Source organism: Phytophthora sojae, assembly GCF_000149755.1.
Source record: "Phytophthora sojae unplaced genomic scaffold PHYSOscaffold_4, whole genome shotgun sequence".
Classification (NCBI taxonomy): domain Eukaryota; phylum Oomycota; class Peronosporomycetes; order Peronosporales; family Peronosporaceae; genus Phytophthora; species Phytophthora sojae.
This window is the reverse complement of record NW_009258118.1, coordinates 934429-952149: the sequence shown is the minus strand read 5'-3', so window position 1 is coordinate 952149 and position 17721 is coordinate 934429. Positions and strand designations below refer to the sequence as shown.

The 17721-nt window shown below is 57.9% G+C and overlaps 4 protein-coding genes across 4 annotated transcripts; all 4 read right to left on the bottom strand.

Moving 5' to 3' along the window:
* Positions 1-1155: 1155 nt before the first annotated feature.
* PHYSODRAFT_330800 (hypothetical protein) lies at positions 1156-4340 on the bottom strand (the record flags this gene model as incomplete). The annotated part of the gene is made up of 17 exons (XM_009527508.1): positions 1156-1420; positions 1449-1675; positions 1725-1928; positions 1964-2113; positions 2370-2456; positions 2539-2603; positions 2679-2711; positions 2789-2846; positions 2882-3088; positions 3166-3301; positions 3340-3454; positions 3530-3578; positions 3619-3693; positions 3771-3803; positions 3831-3935; positions 4019-4189; positions 4278-4340. The coding sequence occupies 17 exons, from the start codon at positions 4338-4340 to the stop codon at positions 1156-1158; spliced, it is 2043 nt and encodes a 680-aa protein (XP_009525803.1).
* Positions 4341-4784: 444 nt separating this feature from the next.
* PHYSODRAFT_314426 (hypothetical protein) lies at positions 4785-6563 on the bottom strand (the record flags this gene model as incomplete). Its single annotated transcript, XM_009529821.1, has 1 exon — positions 4785-6563. One exon carries the CDS (start codon positions 6561-6563, stop codon positions 4785-4787), a length of 1779 nt encoding a protein of 592 aa, XP_009528116.1.
* Positions 6564-6938: 375 nt separating this feature from the next.
* PHYSODRAFT_500449 (hypothetical protein) lies at positions 6939-8577 on the bottom strand (the record flags this gene model as incomplete). Its single annotated transcript, XM_009527507.1, has 3 exons — positions 6939-7386; positions 7460-7687; positions 7790-8577. 3 exons carry the CDS (start codon positions 8575-8577, stop codon positions 6939-6941), a joined length of 1464 nt encoding a protein of 487 aa, XP_009525802.1.
* A 5739-nt stretch (positions 8578-14316) lies between these two features.
* Positions 14317-15311, bottom strand: PHYSODRAFT_544590 (hypothetical protein; the record flags this gene model as incomplete). The annotated part of the gene is made up of 1 exon (XM_009527506.1): positions 14317-15311. One exon carries the CDS (start codon positions 15309-15311, stop codon positions 14385-14387), a length of 927 nt encoding a protein of 308 aa, XP_009525801.1. The 3' UTR covers positions 14317-14384.
* Between the last annotated feature and the right edge of the window lie 2410 nt (positions 15312-17721).

Below are 17721 nucleotides of genomic sequence, written 5' to 3'. Positions count from 1 at the left end.
GGACGAAAACTTTATAACCACTAAGCTTGATGTGCCGACACGATGGAATAGAACGTGGACTATGATGGAGAGCCTTCTAACGCTAAAGCAGCCCCTGAACGAGTTGCTTCGCCGTATTCGTGGTAAGATCCGTGAGTATACGGATTTCAGTATTCGACCAAGTGATTCGCTGGCCAAGGAGATTTCAGTGGAGGCGTGGGCGGCTGTGGACGCTCTTTACAAGTTTCTCAGGCCCATCAAAGAAGCCACTGATATGCTATCTGCGTCGACGTATCCTACGTTCGGGATTCTGCTCTACGCGTACTCTTTGATCCAGTTTCACGCAACGGAAACTATAGCAACCGAACAAGACGAGCAGACACTGAAATTTGCTGGAGCTGTTAAGTCCAAGATGGATGAGTACACGGTGAAGGTAAATACAAGAGAAGCCCGGATAGCTCTAGCTCTTGATCCTCGTGCTAAGCGGTATCTGCACCTCTTGGTGGAAGATGTCAATCAAGTCAAGGAGGAAATTGAAGATGAGTTCAACAAGAATTACCGCGAAGCATTTCTGGCCCAACAGCAACTAGCCTCCGGTCCGCCGTCAGCAAAAAAGAAGCGAGGTAGCGAGCTGAAGGGCCTCATGGCGCGTTTTTCCAAGCAGAATGGTGAAAGTATATCCGATGGCACCCCTGTGGACGATATAGGCGACAGCCAGCTTGAAAGTAGCGGGGTTTTAGGCGGTTGGGAAATGCAGCGTGAGGATTCGTCGTTCGCGAAAGGGCTTGACAGGTGGCTAGCAGCTGATGAAGGCATGAGTGAGATGAAAGAAAGCAAGCAAGTGTGCGCGTGGTTTCAAGTTACGTGGGACGTCTATCCTCGTATTAAGCAAATGGCTCAAGATTTTTTGGCGGTCACGGCAACGTCGGTTCCAAGTGAGGTTGCATTTTCAGCAGCAGGCATAGCTCTCAACGCTCGCCGTGCTCGCTTGGGTGATGATACGGTGAGGGCAATCTGCGAGCTGAAGTCATTCTTTAACTTTAATCGCCGTCTGAGTGACCAAGAGTTTTCGAATACGGATGAGGCAGCGACTTGTGCTCATGAGTAAGCTCATTCACAATATAATGTGTGTTTATATAGTTGTTCGTACTGTTTTGAGGTCACATCTTCACTAACCTACACGCTAAAGCACACCTTCGTGAGATCTTCATTAAGCCACGCCAGCTGCTCAAACATTGACTGACACTGTGTCGCCAGCTCACGCACGGGACAAATAATCACGACACGCGTGGACTGCACACGACGCGAACGCAACAGCAGACGCTCCAGAATGGGCAGCAAGAAGGTAGCGGTCTTACCACTAGCCGTTTGGGCACAGATGTCCTTGTCCGTGAGCGCGATGGGGATCGGAATCGGCGTCCGTTTTTTCGGAGACAATGTGCTAGATGGCTTGCATAATGGGGCGAGACAGCTTCAAGTCGGCGAAAGGCTTGAACTTGGTCTTGCCGAACTCCTTGGCAGCGAAAGGGTCCGTCCCGAAGAACTCGGCAGCCTTCTTCTCCAACGCGTCCACCAGCTCTTCCAGCAGCGATTGGAGACGCTTCACCTCCTCCACGACAACATCGTCCTCTTCCACATCCTGCTCCTCCTTCTCGTCATCAGAGGACTCCGACTTCTCCTCCATCTCGTCCTCACTCTCGCTGTCGCCGTCACCTCCTCCTTCTCTTCTTCTTCCTCGGAGTCACCGTTCTCGTGGCCGGTTTTTCGGTCTCCTTCTTGCGGCGCTTCTCGATCTTGGCCTGGATGGGCGTGCGCCTGGTGGCCGCGGGGGTGCCGCTCGCCATCTTCTCGATGCGCGAGATGGCGGCCGTGAAGTCCCACGAGCTGCCGCCTGACGTGTGGAAGGTGCCGCCGTCGTCGAACTTAAAGTCCTCGGCGATCTCGTTCTCCTTCGGCTCTCCTTCTGCTACTGGCGGCTCCGCACGGCGCCCTTGAGCCCCGCGCCTTCCTGCTCGTCCTCCGAGTCCGAGCTGCCCTCGACACTGGACATTTCGTCGTCCGACGCGATGATCATCACCAGGTCCTCGTCCTCCTGCTGCACCTGTTGGCCCGCCTTTTGCCCATGGTCGCTATCCTACGTCTTCTCCAGCAGCGTGTTAGCGTGGACAGACACTGCCCGGCCGCGCCCTGATCTAACATCGCTATGTGTGGGATCTTGGGCTCTGCTTCAGCGAGCTTGGGAGCATATTCACCAAAGCGCCGTAGTCGCTCGTGTTCGTTACCCACATCATCCGGCTCTGTGTGTGCTGGCTGTGATTGCTCCACCGCCAAGAAGCGCCGCTCCAAAGTCTCTCTAGCAGCAGCGATGCGCATCGATATCAGGAGAAAACGTCATCACCTTGACGCAGCTCATCTTGGGTCGGAGCTTCGTACAGACTGTTCATCACCGAGGTGTCGGCGCAGCGATCACCTTTTCGCTCATTGTCGCCGTCACAGTAGAAACAGACTGAATGCGCTCTTCGTCTTGTTGTTGGTTCCGGTCTTACTGCAGCGCTCGACATAATACTCACCTCCTCTCCACCGACGCGCCAGCGCGAATTGCCCCACCAGCAGCAGAAGCACCGCTCACAGCAGCAGTGCCAGCATGAACAGAAGATCAGCTCGACATGCTCACAGTAGCAGTAGCCACCGGGCCAGACGCCGACGCAGACGCAGACTCTCCGACTCCACCTCTGTGGCGTCAAACACCAACAAAAGCATCTGGCAGTACTACGCTCTGGATGCGCATGCGCAGCTCCTGGCGTCAGACGCATGTACACGCTGCGAATGCGCACGAAAATGGTGAGCACGTGCTCAGCAAGGCTCAGCTCCACGGTGTGATGAACATCATATCATCGGCGACCATGCGGCCCTGGCTCGCCTTGTATTGCGTGTCCGTGTCCGCAGCAACCTTTGCACACCTGTTTATTGGTGAGTTGAGCTCGGACGTCTCACCACGCATGGCTGTCAGGTCCATCTTCTTGACGCTGCTGATCTTGCGGGCGCAGCGCGCGTACATGCTCCTCATCGCCGTGGTGGCGGCTCCTCGTTGACAACAGGCATGCTGGGACTTGCGCACATGCAGGAGGCCGGATCGAGTCTTCGGCCACGGAAGGCACTGTAGATCTACGCGCAGCCGAAGGGCACCTTGCTGATATTATACTCGAGCAGACAGCGGAAGATGAGGAAGATGCCCTGGGTCGTCTCGGGACACAGGTAGCCAGTATGTCCCCCCTGGGAGCCATTGGTGCACTTGAACATGAGGTTGAACGAGATGGGGAAGCTCCGGTCCGCGTCCATGCATGCGCCTTGATGTCATACTGCTGGAAGATCTCGTGGATTGCCTCGGGCGAGTATGACTCGGCCATGGTGTCCTGCATCTCGTACTTCTCGCGTTCCTCCTGGCTCGGGTCTGGGTACTTGCCCAAATATCGTCCTAGAGCAGCTTCTCAGCGCGCCCGACTTGGAGCACTTGACCATGAGGTCCGTGAAGCAGTCAACTTGACCCGACGTTTGAGCACCACCTCGGGCATGATGTTCGTGCACTCAATCTCCAGCAGCTTGTCGGCGGACACGAATTGGCGGCGCCAGAACCTGTACGCCCCCTTGGTCTCCACTAGCACGGTCCGCGTGCTTGCGCAGATGCTGCTCCGTCGCGGGGTAGATCAGGTTCACCTGCATCCCGTTCATTTACCACGCACAATATCCGTAAGTCTCCTTCTCTTCCCACACCCATTGCAATGTTTACGCACCTTGTACGGCTTGACATCTCGCGCCACGTCTTCCTAGAACGTGCTGTAGTTGTCGTTCACCAGGATCTCGAGCAGTGACATGCCCGCCAGCAGTCGGTCCAGAGTGTCTGAGTCCATGACCGCCGTCTGGATGCTGAGCACCGCCGACTTCTTGTGGTTGCCGCTCTTGAAATTGCACAGCAGCGTCATCTACAGCAGGTTGCTCTTGAGCGCGCAGGACGGCGAGCCAAAGGCATAGAACCGCTCACGCCGCCGTAGATCTCGGAGCTTGGCACCACGATCATCTTGCGCAGCAGCAGGTTGTCCAGCGCCTTGTTGTCGCTCTTCCTGAGACCGTCCTCGGCGGAGGTCTGCAGCACCGTAGGCATCTCAAGCCCCAACTTGAGCTTCTTGAGATCGTCGACGATGGCCTGGGCGGCCTCGCCCGCCGCGCTTCTGCTTCTGCTTCTGCTTCTGCTGGCGCACGTGCACGCAAATGACGAGTGACAGTCACAGCTAGATGTGTACAGTAGCGATGCGGAGGGTGCTCTCCGTTTTCGCCGTCGTCTTGGCAGCGCCAGTCGCATCCATGCTCGACGTTCTCTCCGCAGGCTCGGCTTCGACTGTTTCGTCAGAGAACGGCGTAAACTTTGATATCGAATCTAAATGCTATTGACCAAAACTATTAGAAATCACCGACGCGTACTAGCACTCTAATTGGACATAATCTTTCCTCTTTCATCCAATTGGCGTCGTTATTCTACCCCTGAGATTTGATATTCAATGTCTTGTTATACCGTTTATACATTAATTTTAAGGAGTACATTGTAGAAATGCATACTTTTATAATCCGACTCAATCCGGATTATCCGGATTCAAGTCGGATGCATCCGGTTGTGCAATCCGGATTCCGTTTGCAACCGGTTTACATTCTCTAGTTCTTGCAAGATGAACTGCACATTGCGTCTCCACCGAATGCTCCAGTCCTTTTGATTGGCATGTAAGACCAGTTCAACTTCAACGTCAACATGTAATCTAGCAGCCCCTGCCACCAGAAAAGCCCAAACACGACGTTGGCTCGTACACCGACAGCGCGTGCACCGCCACCACGAACACCAAGCTCAGACACAACAGCACCAGCAGACCCACTCCACGGACCGTCGAGTTTCCGCTTCGCACCTTCATCTCGTGCGCCTCGCTCGCGTGCTTCGGCAACACCAACAGCCACAGCAGCGACACCAGCTGCAACGCGTACGCGATGAAGAACGTCGCCATGATGCTCTCGCGCACACCAGTCGTGTCGCTCATGATGTCCTGGTTCGCCACGTCAAACAGCGCGTCCACGTACTTGGACAGCGCGAGACCGAGCGGACCGGCCAGGAACGACACGCTCGTGACCAGCGCACTCACCGTGGAGTAAGCGCTCGCATCGGCGATCTCCGTCAGCACGACCGTAGAAATCGTGTAGTCCAGCGCCGACGGAATCGCCTCCAGTACGGGCAGACCGATCCAGAACCACTGGCTGCGCACCACGCCCCAGATCGTGAACAGCGTCGCGCCACAGTCCAGCATCAGCGCAGCGATCGTGCCCACGACGATCACCGCGCGGTAGTCCACGTCCCAGTCCTCCTGCTTGCCCACCCAGCTCAACGCCCACAGCACCACGACGATGGCCACGAACGACACGACCGTGTCGTTCAGAGGCTGCACGCCAGCGTAGTAGAACGCGACCGGGTTCACCGCCGTGGCGCTCACGCCAGCGCACACGCCGCCCACGAACCGGCACAGCAGCACGTGGTTCAGCGCGCAGTTGTGCACGAGCGACCAGATCTGTCGCAGCGACTGGCGCAGCGACCGGCGCTCTCGAGCCGTCTCGCCCACCGTGAAGCCCAGCAAAGCCACCGGCAGCATGGACACCAGTCCCACCAGCAGCATCACCTGCGTGTACTCGAGCGAGAAGTCAAAGTCTCCGCCGTAGTCCCACCCGCTCATGCCCACGCCCATGAACAGGAAGCAGCCCAGCATGGCCAGCACACGGTACTTGGTCATCACCGGCTGCAGCACGTCGTCCTCGTCGCGTGGAGACACCGACACGCCCAAGTGGTGCGTCGCCACATCTCGGATCAGCTCGTCCCCAGCGACGTCGGCCAGCACGAACCCCACAGAGGCCACGCTCATCAGCATCACGTAGAAGGCGCCGTGGGCTGGAGCGTCCAGGTTGATCGAGCTCAGCTGCTGCGGCGACAGCTCCGTCAGCGGGGTGCCGACCATCTTGCGGTCCTGGAAGTACGGCGTCGGCTGCTCCCGGAAGTAGATGGCGATCAGAGCGCAAGCCGTGACGCTCCAGCCCAGCATCATCACAGCGCGGAGATGGAAGCCGCGAGGCAGCAGCGGGAAGCAGTGCACGAACAGCGCGAAGATCGGCTTGAGCGCCCACGGCAGACCGAGCAGCGTGCGCGCCGACAGCGTCTGCGTGCCTTCCATGTTGAGGTTGCAGGTGAGGAAGGGGTAGACGCACAGCGGTAGGACGGTGCTGACGATGCCGATAGCGACGCTGTGGAGCACGAGGCCGCACCACCGACGGTCCCAAATGTTGACCGCCGGGGTCTCCGATGGAGCCCTTGAATCGCCGATCTCCAAGTGCTGTAGCTGTTCCGGATCTCGCAGTAAACTATCGGGTGGTGACCCCATGCAAACGAAGGCGTCGCTTGATGCTGTAGTTCTCCGCTTCCGATCTTGTTGGCGCTGCTGCTCGTCGTCACTGGTGAGCTCACGATCACGCTGCGACAGACTCGACCGCGAGAGCCTCAACATGATGTCTCTCACGGGCGGATCGCCCAGTCGACTCATTTTCCCTCGACTCCACGGTATTCCAGCAGTAAGCTTACTCGCCCGAAAATGAGGAATGAGCTCATTCCGTCCGGTAGTCTGGTCGACTATCCGCGTGTGCTACGAAATGGGGCTGAACCCACCCCAGATCGCATGCCGCAGTTGTTAAGGTTTGAAGCCGTATTTGCTTGAAATAAACAACGGCTTCTGTCGCGTCTTGGAATCAACATGGAGATGTTCACCCCCGGCCGCTGGATCGTCTCAGAACCTGCAACGCTCACCACCTCACTCCTTCCATCCAAGCAGCGTTACTGTCGATAGTTCAGGCTGGACTTGAGCCAGTGGTTCAAGTTAATAGAGTTAGTACAGTGGCTGCAACCGTCTCGTACTTCGCGTGATTGTCGGCTGCGTGGCGTCGGACGCGCTCTCCAACTTCGCATACTCTCCAATGAGGTATCGCGCGTTCTCCTGCGCCTCGTCGAGCATGCCGACGTCCATGAACTCGGTGTAGTGGTGCATGTGCGCCCTACGGCTGTAGAGCTTGTGGAAGCGCGTGTGCAGACGCTCAAACGTCTCGCGGATGCAGCAGTTGTTGGACAGACACAGCAGCGACGACTTCTGCCCCACAGGCGGCACTGAGCAGACGCCGACCTTGAAGCCCTCTTGATTCCAGTGGATCATGCGCACTTCGGACTGCAGGCGCTGGATGTTGGCGTTGATGTCGGACACCTCGACGTTTCCACGCATCAAGAGGCCGCACGCCAAGTAGACGCTAGCTCGGGGGTTGGCCCGGATGAGCTGATGGTCCCTGCCGTAAACGCACATATAAAGGTTAGTATCTCCGCAGTACCCCACCCATTGTCACCCCAGACCACACGTACCTTTGAAATGCCTCGGAGAACATTTGGTTCAGTCGGCGAGGCTGCTGCCTCGGGTCGGCCGTCGCGAAGACCGGACTCATGCTCGAGAGCAAGAAGTGGAGCTTGGGGAACGGCACCAGGTTGGTCGTGATCTCGTTCAGATCTACGTTCAAGGATCCCTCGAACCTCATGGAGCTGGTCAGATTCGTCAGCAGCCGGGCCACGATATTGTTCATCTCCCCGAACGCGCTCGTCTTCTTCTGAGCCCCAGCGAAAGCTGCTGCTGCTCCGCCCTTCTTCTTGGCCAGCCTGGTGGCCGCTGCCGGGGGGCCTTTGCCACTCTTGTAGAACTTCTCCAGCTGCCTCAAGTCCACACCGTCCGTGAGCCGCGAGTCGTCCACTACTCGAGCCGCGCTCTCCTCCGAGCCGAAGCCTGAGAGCGCGGCCGACGCCGTCCCCCTGTCGATTTTGGCGCACATTTCCATCAGCGCCTCGTTCTCAATGGGCAGCACGCAGTCCGCGTGCTCCGTGAGCTCTCGCAGGGCCAGCATGCTGTTGTACGGAGACGTGACCACGTCGTCGTCCTCGGACGGGAAGACGACGGTCGCGAACCGATACACGTCCGGGTACTGGTCCTCCAGCAGCCCCAGGATGTACGTGCCGAGCCCCGAGCCCGTGCCTCCGCCCATGGAGTGCATGACGAAGAAGGACTGCAGCGAGTCGCAGAGCTCCACGGCCTGGTGCAGCTTGTCCTGCAACTGCTCGTCGTACTTGGGGCCGTAGACGCAGTGGCCGTGCGCCCAATTGTTGCCCGAGCCGGACACGTCCGTGAGCAGCTGCTGCTGGTCGAAGAGCTCGCCCAACGGCCCGGCCATCGTCTCGGCCACGGGGCCCTGCTCCATGTCCACGAGGATGGCGCGCGCCTTGAGCGACCTGATGGCCGACCGGCCCGCGTTGAACGGCAGGTCCATGGGCGGCGAGGCGCGCGCGTCCACGTTGCGGAAGAAGCTGCTCATGCTCTCGTCGAACACGGCGCGCCGCGAGTGCTGCGCGTGCTCCTCCAGCGCCAGCTGCCAGAACTGGCGGCCGATCTGGTTGCCGCATTGGCCCACCTGCAGAGTGATGAGCTCGCGCGGCATCGGCCCCGAGCCTCCTGCTTTGATACGGCTGCGCTTGGATGCACAGGAGTCGACAAAACCGGGTATCACAACATGGCTACAGTTTTACTGTAGCCATGTTGTACCATAATTTCATGTGGGTCTCCCCGAAACACTCCGTGCCACGGATCATCCACGCTGCTGCATCTATCGTTTGGACCTTTTGATGCGCTACATATTCGACCTCAACTCGTGCATGTTACTGACGAGGAGGAGCATCTTCAGCTTCATCTTCAGAAGTACCGGCAATGGTTTGGCACCACAGAAAATCTTGTCGCCATGCAGCACCAAACTCACGACGGAACCGCTGCATCGGCTGAGTGTGCCGTGTGAAGTCAAACTATACAACTGCCAGGTAGTTTGCTTTCCAGTATTTGTCAAAATAAACTTTAGATGAAGTATTTAGCTCAAGCAAGAAGTTGGCCGTGCTCGAGGGCCACCACCACCACCAGCACCCGCAGTCGCTGAGCGAGATCGCGCGCTGCAGCATGAGCGTGCTGGACGAGGTCATCGAGTTCGAGCTCACCAAGAACGTATGAGCGGTAGTAGGTTGTGAGTATTTCCAATCGTATATTGATATAGTACATGTAGACTTTGGATCCCCGTCATTTCCCGAAGGACGTTCGTCAATCTTCGTTGTAGGATACGCTGCAGATCCGATGCGGCGCCATTATTGGCATTTCGTGTAGTGCACGCATTGCAGCGCGGGGCTGGCAAGCAGCAAGCAAGCAGGTAGGTAGGTATGTAGGCAGGCGAGCAGAAGCACCGTTGCCTGCTGTGTTCGCGTTCGTGTAGCGCCAGCGGAGCCGAGTCGAGCGCGCGATAGGCCGACACGTCAATCGGTCGCTGCCTCCGACAGGCCGGCCGGCTTCACTTCAACCACGTGGGCTGGGCCTCGCTCTGGCACCTGCGGTGGACACCGCCGGCAAGGAACAAGCATGGCGCACGGGCCGAACTGCAACGCGCGAGCTTGAACTGCAAGGGCGTGGGAACGATCAAATCGAGGACAAGCTCTTTCTGCGCAGGTGGTGTCCTGCTCTTTTCCTCGACTTCAAGTTGCCTCTCTGAGCTTTCGCACCGGCACCCGTATTGGAGGTGCCCCACCAAGCTCTTGCACCAGAATCCAGACACGTAATACGGGCAAGCGCTTCCTGCAGCTGTTGACTCGCGAGGCCCACGTCCGTGTGAGCTAGCCTCGTCTCTTTAAGATCGCGTTACGGTGCAGGAGCCGCTGCAGCAGCAGCAGCAGCAGGAGGAGGAGGCTGCTAGGATATCTGCACGAACACCGACCGACCGACCGCGCTCTGACCCACAGCTTCGCAGCTCCTGGGCAATTTTTGCTTGCCTGCCAAACTTTGGCCCTAGGCGCGCGCGTACCATCAAGCACCTGACCAACCTGACGTCACGCGCGGAGGCGTGCGTTGGCGGAGACAAGTTCAACTTCACGGTGTCGCGCTGCGATCGAGCCTCGCTGTTAAACGAGCGCCGCGGCAAGAGAGAGAGAGAGCTGATCCTGGTTGCTTTGGGCGGGCGGCTTGCCGGTTTCCGGTGCGAAGGCTGCTGATGAACGGGTGTTTGCAAATCCTACTCGCCAGAGCTTCAACTGCCCAGGACCAGGCCGTCCGAAGCGCTACATACATGTACATACAGTATTACGGCAGGTGCAACAGCAACAACAGCAGAATTTTGTCTACATGTAGCTGCCAGCGCACGCACCGGCAGCGTGGCGTACGTATCCCTGCCTTCGAGTCGGTCTGTTGCCGGCGACATATGATGATGTCTGTACTGCCCTGTGTGCCTGCTCGCAGCATTGGAATCTCAGCTTCAAGCTCAGCTTCTTCGAGCTCGCTGGTTGTGCCCAATTTCGCCTGCGCTGTTCGCCGCTCGGCGAGACGCCCGGGCTGGTGCTTACATGTAGAAGAGCTGCGAGCGTCGCCGCATTGCAGGCGATCGCATCGTCTCCGAAAAGTCACCACCCGGACTGACAAGTGCTCGGGCGTGGTCCTGCCAGTATGTACAGGTTGCAGTACTACCTCAAGTTCGCCTGGTCACATGAGAGACAAGTCGGGCGCATCGCGTCCCGGATGTGCTGCACCCGATCGATGCCAGGCAGACTTGCCTGGACCTCTGCAAAATTTGCTTGAGCGAGCAGCGCGGAGCGCTCAGTCGAGTTTGGACAAGGCGGAGAGCGGAGTCGACCCAGGCCGGCAGACGTACATGTAGACGCAGGGGAGGAACCTCTGCGCCCCGACAAGAGCGCCAGCCATTGTCCGGTGACTGAAATCTCTCCTCTCTCCGAGATACGTTTGCCCTGTGTGTTCATGCCGTGGCGCGATACTGTTCTGCAGCACATTAGTCCGACCTCGGCGCCGCTTTCGCTGTCAAGAGCTGCGCATGTACGTATGTATGTACCGCGCCTCGGCCTTCACAAGTCGTCACTAAGTCGCTCGATCGTCGCGATTTGTGTTTCAGATGCATGCATATGCAGCCCATCGCCATGGCCGCGTTAAAATGGGGCCACGTTATCCGAAATGCACGACGTCTACGCTAATGGGACGCCGGGCCTGTGTGTATCAAGTCGGTGGGTGGGTGTTGGGCGTACGAGGGTTTCTGTGTCTCTAGACTGATAACAGTACCAGCGCACAGTACGGCGGCTTTCGCGAAAACGTTTGCGCTGGCAACTAATGCCACGGCGTTCTTCCATCGGCCAAGGCGAGCAGGAGCTACATGTATTTACATGAATGGTCAACGTTAGTCGACGTTGTAGCGCGTTGTTGCGGTGCGGAGGTGCAGGCTAGCGCGAGTGGCGCGGCGAGGGTCATCGAGGCGTTTACCACCTGACGCGCGTGAACACGGCGTTTCCAGCAATCGGTTTCGATGCTTGAAGGGATACTAGCAATAATGAATGATCCCTCACGCCTGCGACTTACCATGAAGCGATTATCGTACTAAAAACATGTACGCCTTCGTAACGTGCATGGTTAATTTGATTTAATGTTTGACGGAGCTAGTGTTTGCTCATGCTCATCGTATCCGAAAGTATCGAGTCGTGGCGGGTCACTTTTCACAGGCATCGGGCCACCCTTCATCTGTACGGCCGCGAACGCGTTCCTGAGACACGGATTGTAGCTGAACAGAGCCATCAATTAGTTGTATCTTGCACTGCAGGCGTCGAGTCGTGGAAACATGAACGTTCTACCGAAAATCGTGAATACCTCGGACAGCAACACACCCACTCTTGTACAACTTTTGCTTCGGTTAACAGTAAGCTTATGCATTCTCATGCAAATTAAAACAACACTGTAGTCGAGCTACAAAACGCGTCAACCGGCATAACCTTATACTACGTACCAGTTAGTAGTACTCGAACACCTCAACACAATGACAAAAATGTGTATCAATAACGTCTAATACGTTTTTCTCCAAAACTGGGTATCCCTTCAAGCATCGAAACCGATTGCTGGAAACGCCGTGTTCACGCGCGTCAGGTGGTAAACGCCTCGATGACCCTCGCCGCGCCACTCGCGCTAGCCTGCACCTCCGCACCGCAACAACGCGCTACAACGTCGACTAACGTTGACCATTCATGTAAATACATGTAGCTCCTGCTCGCCTTGGCCGATGGAAGAAGAACGCCGTGGCATTAGTTGCCAGCGCAAACGTTTTCGCGAAAGCCGCCGTACTGTGCGCTGGTACTGTTATCAGTCTAGAGACACAGAAACCCTCGTACGCCCAACACCCACCCACCGACTTGATACACACAGGCCCGGCGTCCCATTAGCGTAGACGTCGTGCATTTCGGATAACGTGGCCCCATTTTAACGCGGCCATGGCGATGGGCTGCATATGCATGCATCTGAAACACAAATCGCGACGATCGAGCGACTTAGTGACGACTTGTGAAGGCCGAGGCGCGGTACATACATACGTACATGCGCAGCTCTTGACAGCGAAAGCGGCGCCGAGGTCGGACTAATGTGCTGCAGAACAGTATCGCGCCACGGCATGAACACACAGGGCAAACGTATCTCGGAGAGAGGAGAGATTTCAGTCACCGGACAATGGCTGGCGCTCTTGTCGGGGCGCAGAGGTTCCTCCCCTGCGTCTACATGTACGTCTGCCGGCCTGGGTCGACTCCGCTCTCCGCCTTGTCCAAACTCGACTGAGCGCTCCGCGCTGCTCGCTCAAGCAAATTTTGCAGAGGTCCAGGCAAGTCTGCCTGGCATCGATCGGGTGCAGCACATCCGGGACGCGATGCGCCCGACTTGTCTCTCATGTGACCAGGCGAACTTGAGGTAGTACTGCAACCTGTACATACTGGCAGGACCACGCCCGAGCACTTGTCAGTCCGGGTGGTGACTTTTCGGAGACGATGCGATCGCCTGCAATGCGGCGACGCTCGCAGCTCTTCTACATGTAAGCACCAGCCCGGGCGTCTCGCCGAGCGGCGAACAGCGCAGGCGAAATTGGGCACAACCAGCGAGCTCGAAGAAGCTGAGCTTGAAGCTGAGATTCCAATGCTGCGAGCAGGCACACAGGGCAGTACAGACATCATCATATGTCGCCGGCAACAGACCGACTCGAAGGCAGGGATACGTACGCCACGCTGCCGGTGCGTGCGCTGGCAGCTACATGTAGACAAAATTCTGCTGTTGTTGCTGTTGCACCTGCCGTAATACTGTATGTACATGTATGTAGCGCTTCGGACGGCCTGGTCCTGGGCAGTTGAAGCTCTGGCGAGTAGGATTTGCAAACACCCGTTCATCAGCAGCCTTCGCACCGGAAACCGGCAAGCCGCCCGCCCAAAGCAACCAGGATCAGCTCTCTCTCTCTCTTGCCGCGGCGCTCGTTTAACAGCGAGGCTCGATCGCAGCGCGACACCGTGAAGTTGAACTTGTCTCCGCCAACGCACGCCTCCGCGCGTGACGTCAGGTTGGTCAGGTGCTTGATGGTACGCGCGCGCCTAGGGCCAAAGTTTGGCAGGCAAGCAAAAATTGCCCAGGAGCTGCGAAGCTGTGGGTCAGAGCGCGGTCGGTCGGTCGGTGTTCGTGCAGATATCCTAGCAGCCTCCTCCTCCTGCTGCTGCTGCTGCTGCAGCGGCTCCTGCACCGTAACGCGATCTTAAAGAGACGAGGCTAGCTCACACGGACGTGGGCCTCGCGAGTCAACAGCTGCAGGAAGCGCTTGCCCGTATTACGTGTCTGGATTCTGGTGCAAGAGCTTGGTGGGGCACCTCCAATACGGGTGCCGGTGCGAAAGCTCAGAGAGGCAACTTGAAGTCGAGGAAAAGAGCAGGACACCACCTGCGCAGAAAGAGCTTGTCCTCGATTTGATCGTTCCCACGCCCTTGCAGTTCAAGCTCGCGCGTTGCAGTTCGGCCCGTGCGCCATGCTTGTTCCTTGCCGGCGGTGTCCACCGCAGGTGCCAGAGCGAGGCCCAGCCCACGTGGTTGAAGTGAAGCCGGCCGGCCTGTCGGAGGCAGCGACCGATTGACGTGTCGGCCTATCGCGCGCTCGACTCGGCTCCGCTGGCGCTACACGAACGCGAACACGGCAGGCAACGGTGCTTCTGCTCGCCTGCCTACATACCTACCTACCTGCTTGCTTGCTGCTTGCCAGCCCCGCGCTGCAATGCGTGCACTACACGAAATGCCAATAATGGCGCCGCATCGGATCTGCAGCGTATCCTACAACGAAGATTGACGAACGTCCTTCGGGAAATGACGGGGATCCAAAGTCTACATGTACTATATCAATATACGATTGGAAATACTCACAACCTACTACCGCTCATACGTTCTTGGTGAGCTCGAACTCGATGACCTCGTCCAGCACGCTCATGCTGCAGCGCGCGATCTCGCTCAGCGACTGCGGGTGCTGGTGGTGGTGGTGGCCCTCGAGCACGGCTAGCTCCTGCGGCCGGGCCGCGAACGGCTGCACGGGTGGCTCGCAAGCCATTTGGAAGGCTGAGAGCTCGTCCTGGAACAACGACAGCTCGACCGAGTCGGGCGAGAAGACCGGGGTCGGCTCGATCTTGGCCAGCATGTGAGGCGACGGCATGTCATGCCGGACGTCGGCAATGTGCAGGGGTTGCGAATGGATGCCATTCGGAGCCTCTGGCCGGTGCATGGGGGACGGCATGACGGGGCGCGGGAACTGGTAGGACGGGTAGGTTGTGGTAGTCCGCACGAGCTCCGGGTGGCGGTTCTTGATGTGCCGCGTGAGGTTGCCGGCCGTGCTGAAGGTCTTGGTGCAGCCGGTGGCTCGGCACATGTGGGTCCTCCGGCCCGTGTGGATCTTGATGTGGTGGTCGAGCTTCTCCTGGCTGGGGAAGGAGCGCTTGCAGCCGTTGATGTCGCACTCGAAGGGCTTGAGCGACGCGTGCAGGCGCTTGTGGCGCGCCAGGTTGCCGGACGTGCTGAAGCGCCGGCTGCACTCGGCCAGCGGGCACACGTAGGGCTTCTCGCCCGTGTGGGTCTTCTTGTGCTCGCTGAGCGTGAACTTGCGGTTGAAGCGCCGGCCGCAGCCGGGCTCCTCGCAGACGAAGGGCCGGTCCTTGGTGTTGTTGTTGATGCTGCTGTTGTTGCTGCTGCTGGTGCTGCTGCCGCTGGGCGAGGCTGCGGCCATCGGCACCGGCATGGGCGCGGCCTCGTAGGCGCCGAAGACCAGGCGGCTGCTGGAGCGGGGCGAGAGCGGCTGGGCGAGGAGCGACATCATGGTGAAGGAGGGCGGTGGTGGCGGTGGGGCTGTTGACTCACTGCGGCGTGCTGCCTGGGCGGCGGCCAAACGTAAAATGATCCGCTACGAGCAGCCCGCGCGCGGCCTGATGTGGTGAGCGGCAGCCAGCTGGCGCCGTCGCCGAACTCGCCCATTCCGAGATGGGTAAACCACTCGCCGCGCGTGACTCGCCAAGGGGACCCATTCGCGGGCTGGCCCGGCCGTGGCTGCCGAGAGGGAACCGGATGGCCGCCGAAATACTTTAGACACGCCTGATGGCCCGGCGGCTTGAAGCAGAGCCCTTTGAAGCCCCGCGGCCAGAGCGGCCCTCGCACCTGCGCGCAGTCGTCGGCTCGCCACCGGCACTGCCGTGCCGGTCCGGCAGTGGCGGCAGTGCCCTAGCGCCATCGCCGCCGAGCAGGTGAGGCCCGCGCGCACGCATGGAGAGCGACGCCAAAGACTCGCGCGAACCGTCTTCTGCGACCGTGGGAGGCGCATCTCCGCCGGCCATGGAGTCATGCCAAATCCGAGCGGAGCCGCTGGAGGCGACTGGAGCTTCAGCGCGCTGGCTGGCCTGCCGACGGCGTGCCGGCGGGCAGAACAGCGCTCGCTGCGTCTCGACGCGGTGGCAGCAGCAGCCCCCGCAGTCGCCGTCCTGCCTGGTGTGTTGAGACCGGGCGGCGTTAAACCAGTCGGGCTTTGCTCGGTGGAGCGCGCCGCCAGCCGGGAAGCCATCATCATCGCGAGCGTCCTGCAGAGTGTCCCCATGCGAATTGCACTGCCGCGACGAGAGAGATTGACGCAACTTGAGCCCGCTTCGATCTCGATGATCTGCTCGCCTCTCAACGACTCGCCGCGGAGCTTGTGCAGGCTGCAGTGCAGCGAGCTGCCATCAACCGCGCCAGCCGCCGGAGCCAGCGCTCCGGGCCCCACTCGGCACAAGCAGCGTCGGCGCTTGCGCAAAGCGGCGAGTATCACGGCTGCTTGAAGCGCGCGGCAGAGTCCGGGTCGCCAGTGTACCAACTTTGGACCATAAACAGCCTTCTTTGGGACAATGGCAACCTAAAAAAGACGAGAACAACCAAAAGAGCTGGAAAGTGATCGTCAACAACCACTTTTTCGATCACTAGCAACCTGTCCTTTCTACTGCCCTTTCTCCAGGTTCCTGCGCTAAGCCGGGCGCCTGCGAATGGCCGCTACACAAACTACATGTACATCTACTTGAGCTCAGTATAGCTTTGCCTGGTTCAAATTCAAAATAACTCGCGCGCGTTAAAATGGTCCAGATGCTTCAGAATAACCCGCGCGAGTTAATTTGAATTAAATTACTCGCGAGACATCATAAAGTGAGTTGTATTAATACATGGAGAATAGACTCCGGTTGCGCATGCGTATAGGCAGCTATTAGGAGTTGTTATAATGTGGCGTCATGCGAGGTACGGAGCTGATATGAGGCCAATTATACTGTTTTAAATTGAAATGGCACGTACTAGAGTATACTGTACTGTGAGTTTAGTAAAGGGTAATTATACGTGAGCATTTCGGAATTCAACCCGAGCACGGTAGCCACAAAGTAATCCGTGTGAACAAATGCATACATTTAGTTTGTCTTAGGATGCAATGTATCACAACATACCCAGATTGTCCCTTACATGTGAGTGTCGTGTAGGAACACGCACTAAATTATATAATAGCACACTTTCCCTACCAACAACACCCACCAAGTCCCAATGACTCAATGGGCTTGTTAAGGTTAGAACCGGAAGGCCCAGGAACTTTCCCTTGCACCAGGTTGATGTTTCCTCTGTGCACCGTGTTTCCGCTTAGTCAACTGACGGAAACCCAGCGTCACAAGCCACGAGCAAAGGCTGGCACGCTCTCACACGCAATATAAACCTCGCAGGCCCTCAGGCAAGAAGGGTCCCAGCCAGTCACGGCTTGATACGAGGGTACCGGAGCTATACTCCGGCGGGAAGGATAAATGGAGTGCGCTCTCGCTCCTCCACTACTCGGCGATGACTCGCCCTTCGTATACACGGCCACTTCTTCACTACTCTTGGCCTGACCACGGGTAAACGCACGCTACGATACTAGCAGGCGCGTCCACCGACAGTCATAATCCTACCAACAGGTTTATCCAATTGCTACGGGAACTCACCGATAGCCCGGACGTCTTCCTTGAGTGGTTGGGAGGAAAAGCTGTTTTGTTCTTGTTGCCCAAAGGGCTTATCTGTTCTATCTTCTCTTTCCTATGATTCAATACAAATATCTAGTATAAACGCGTCCGTTTTGGATCTTTCCAAGTAACCACCGACCCTTCAGAGCCTCCTCGACGCCCCAAGAGGCCTCTCGATGACTCTATTGGACGATGAAGTCTTGGAGCAGTCGCCGGGGCTCGAACGGTCGTCTT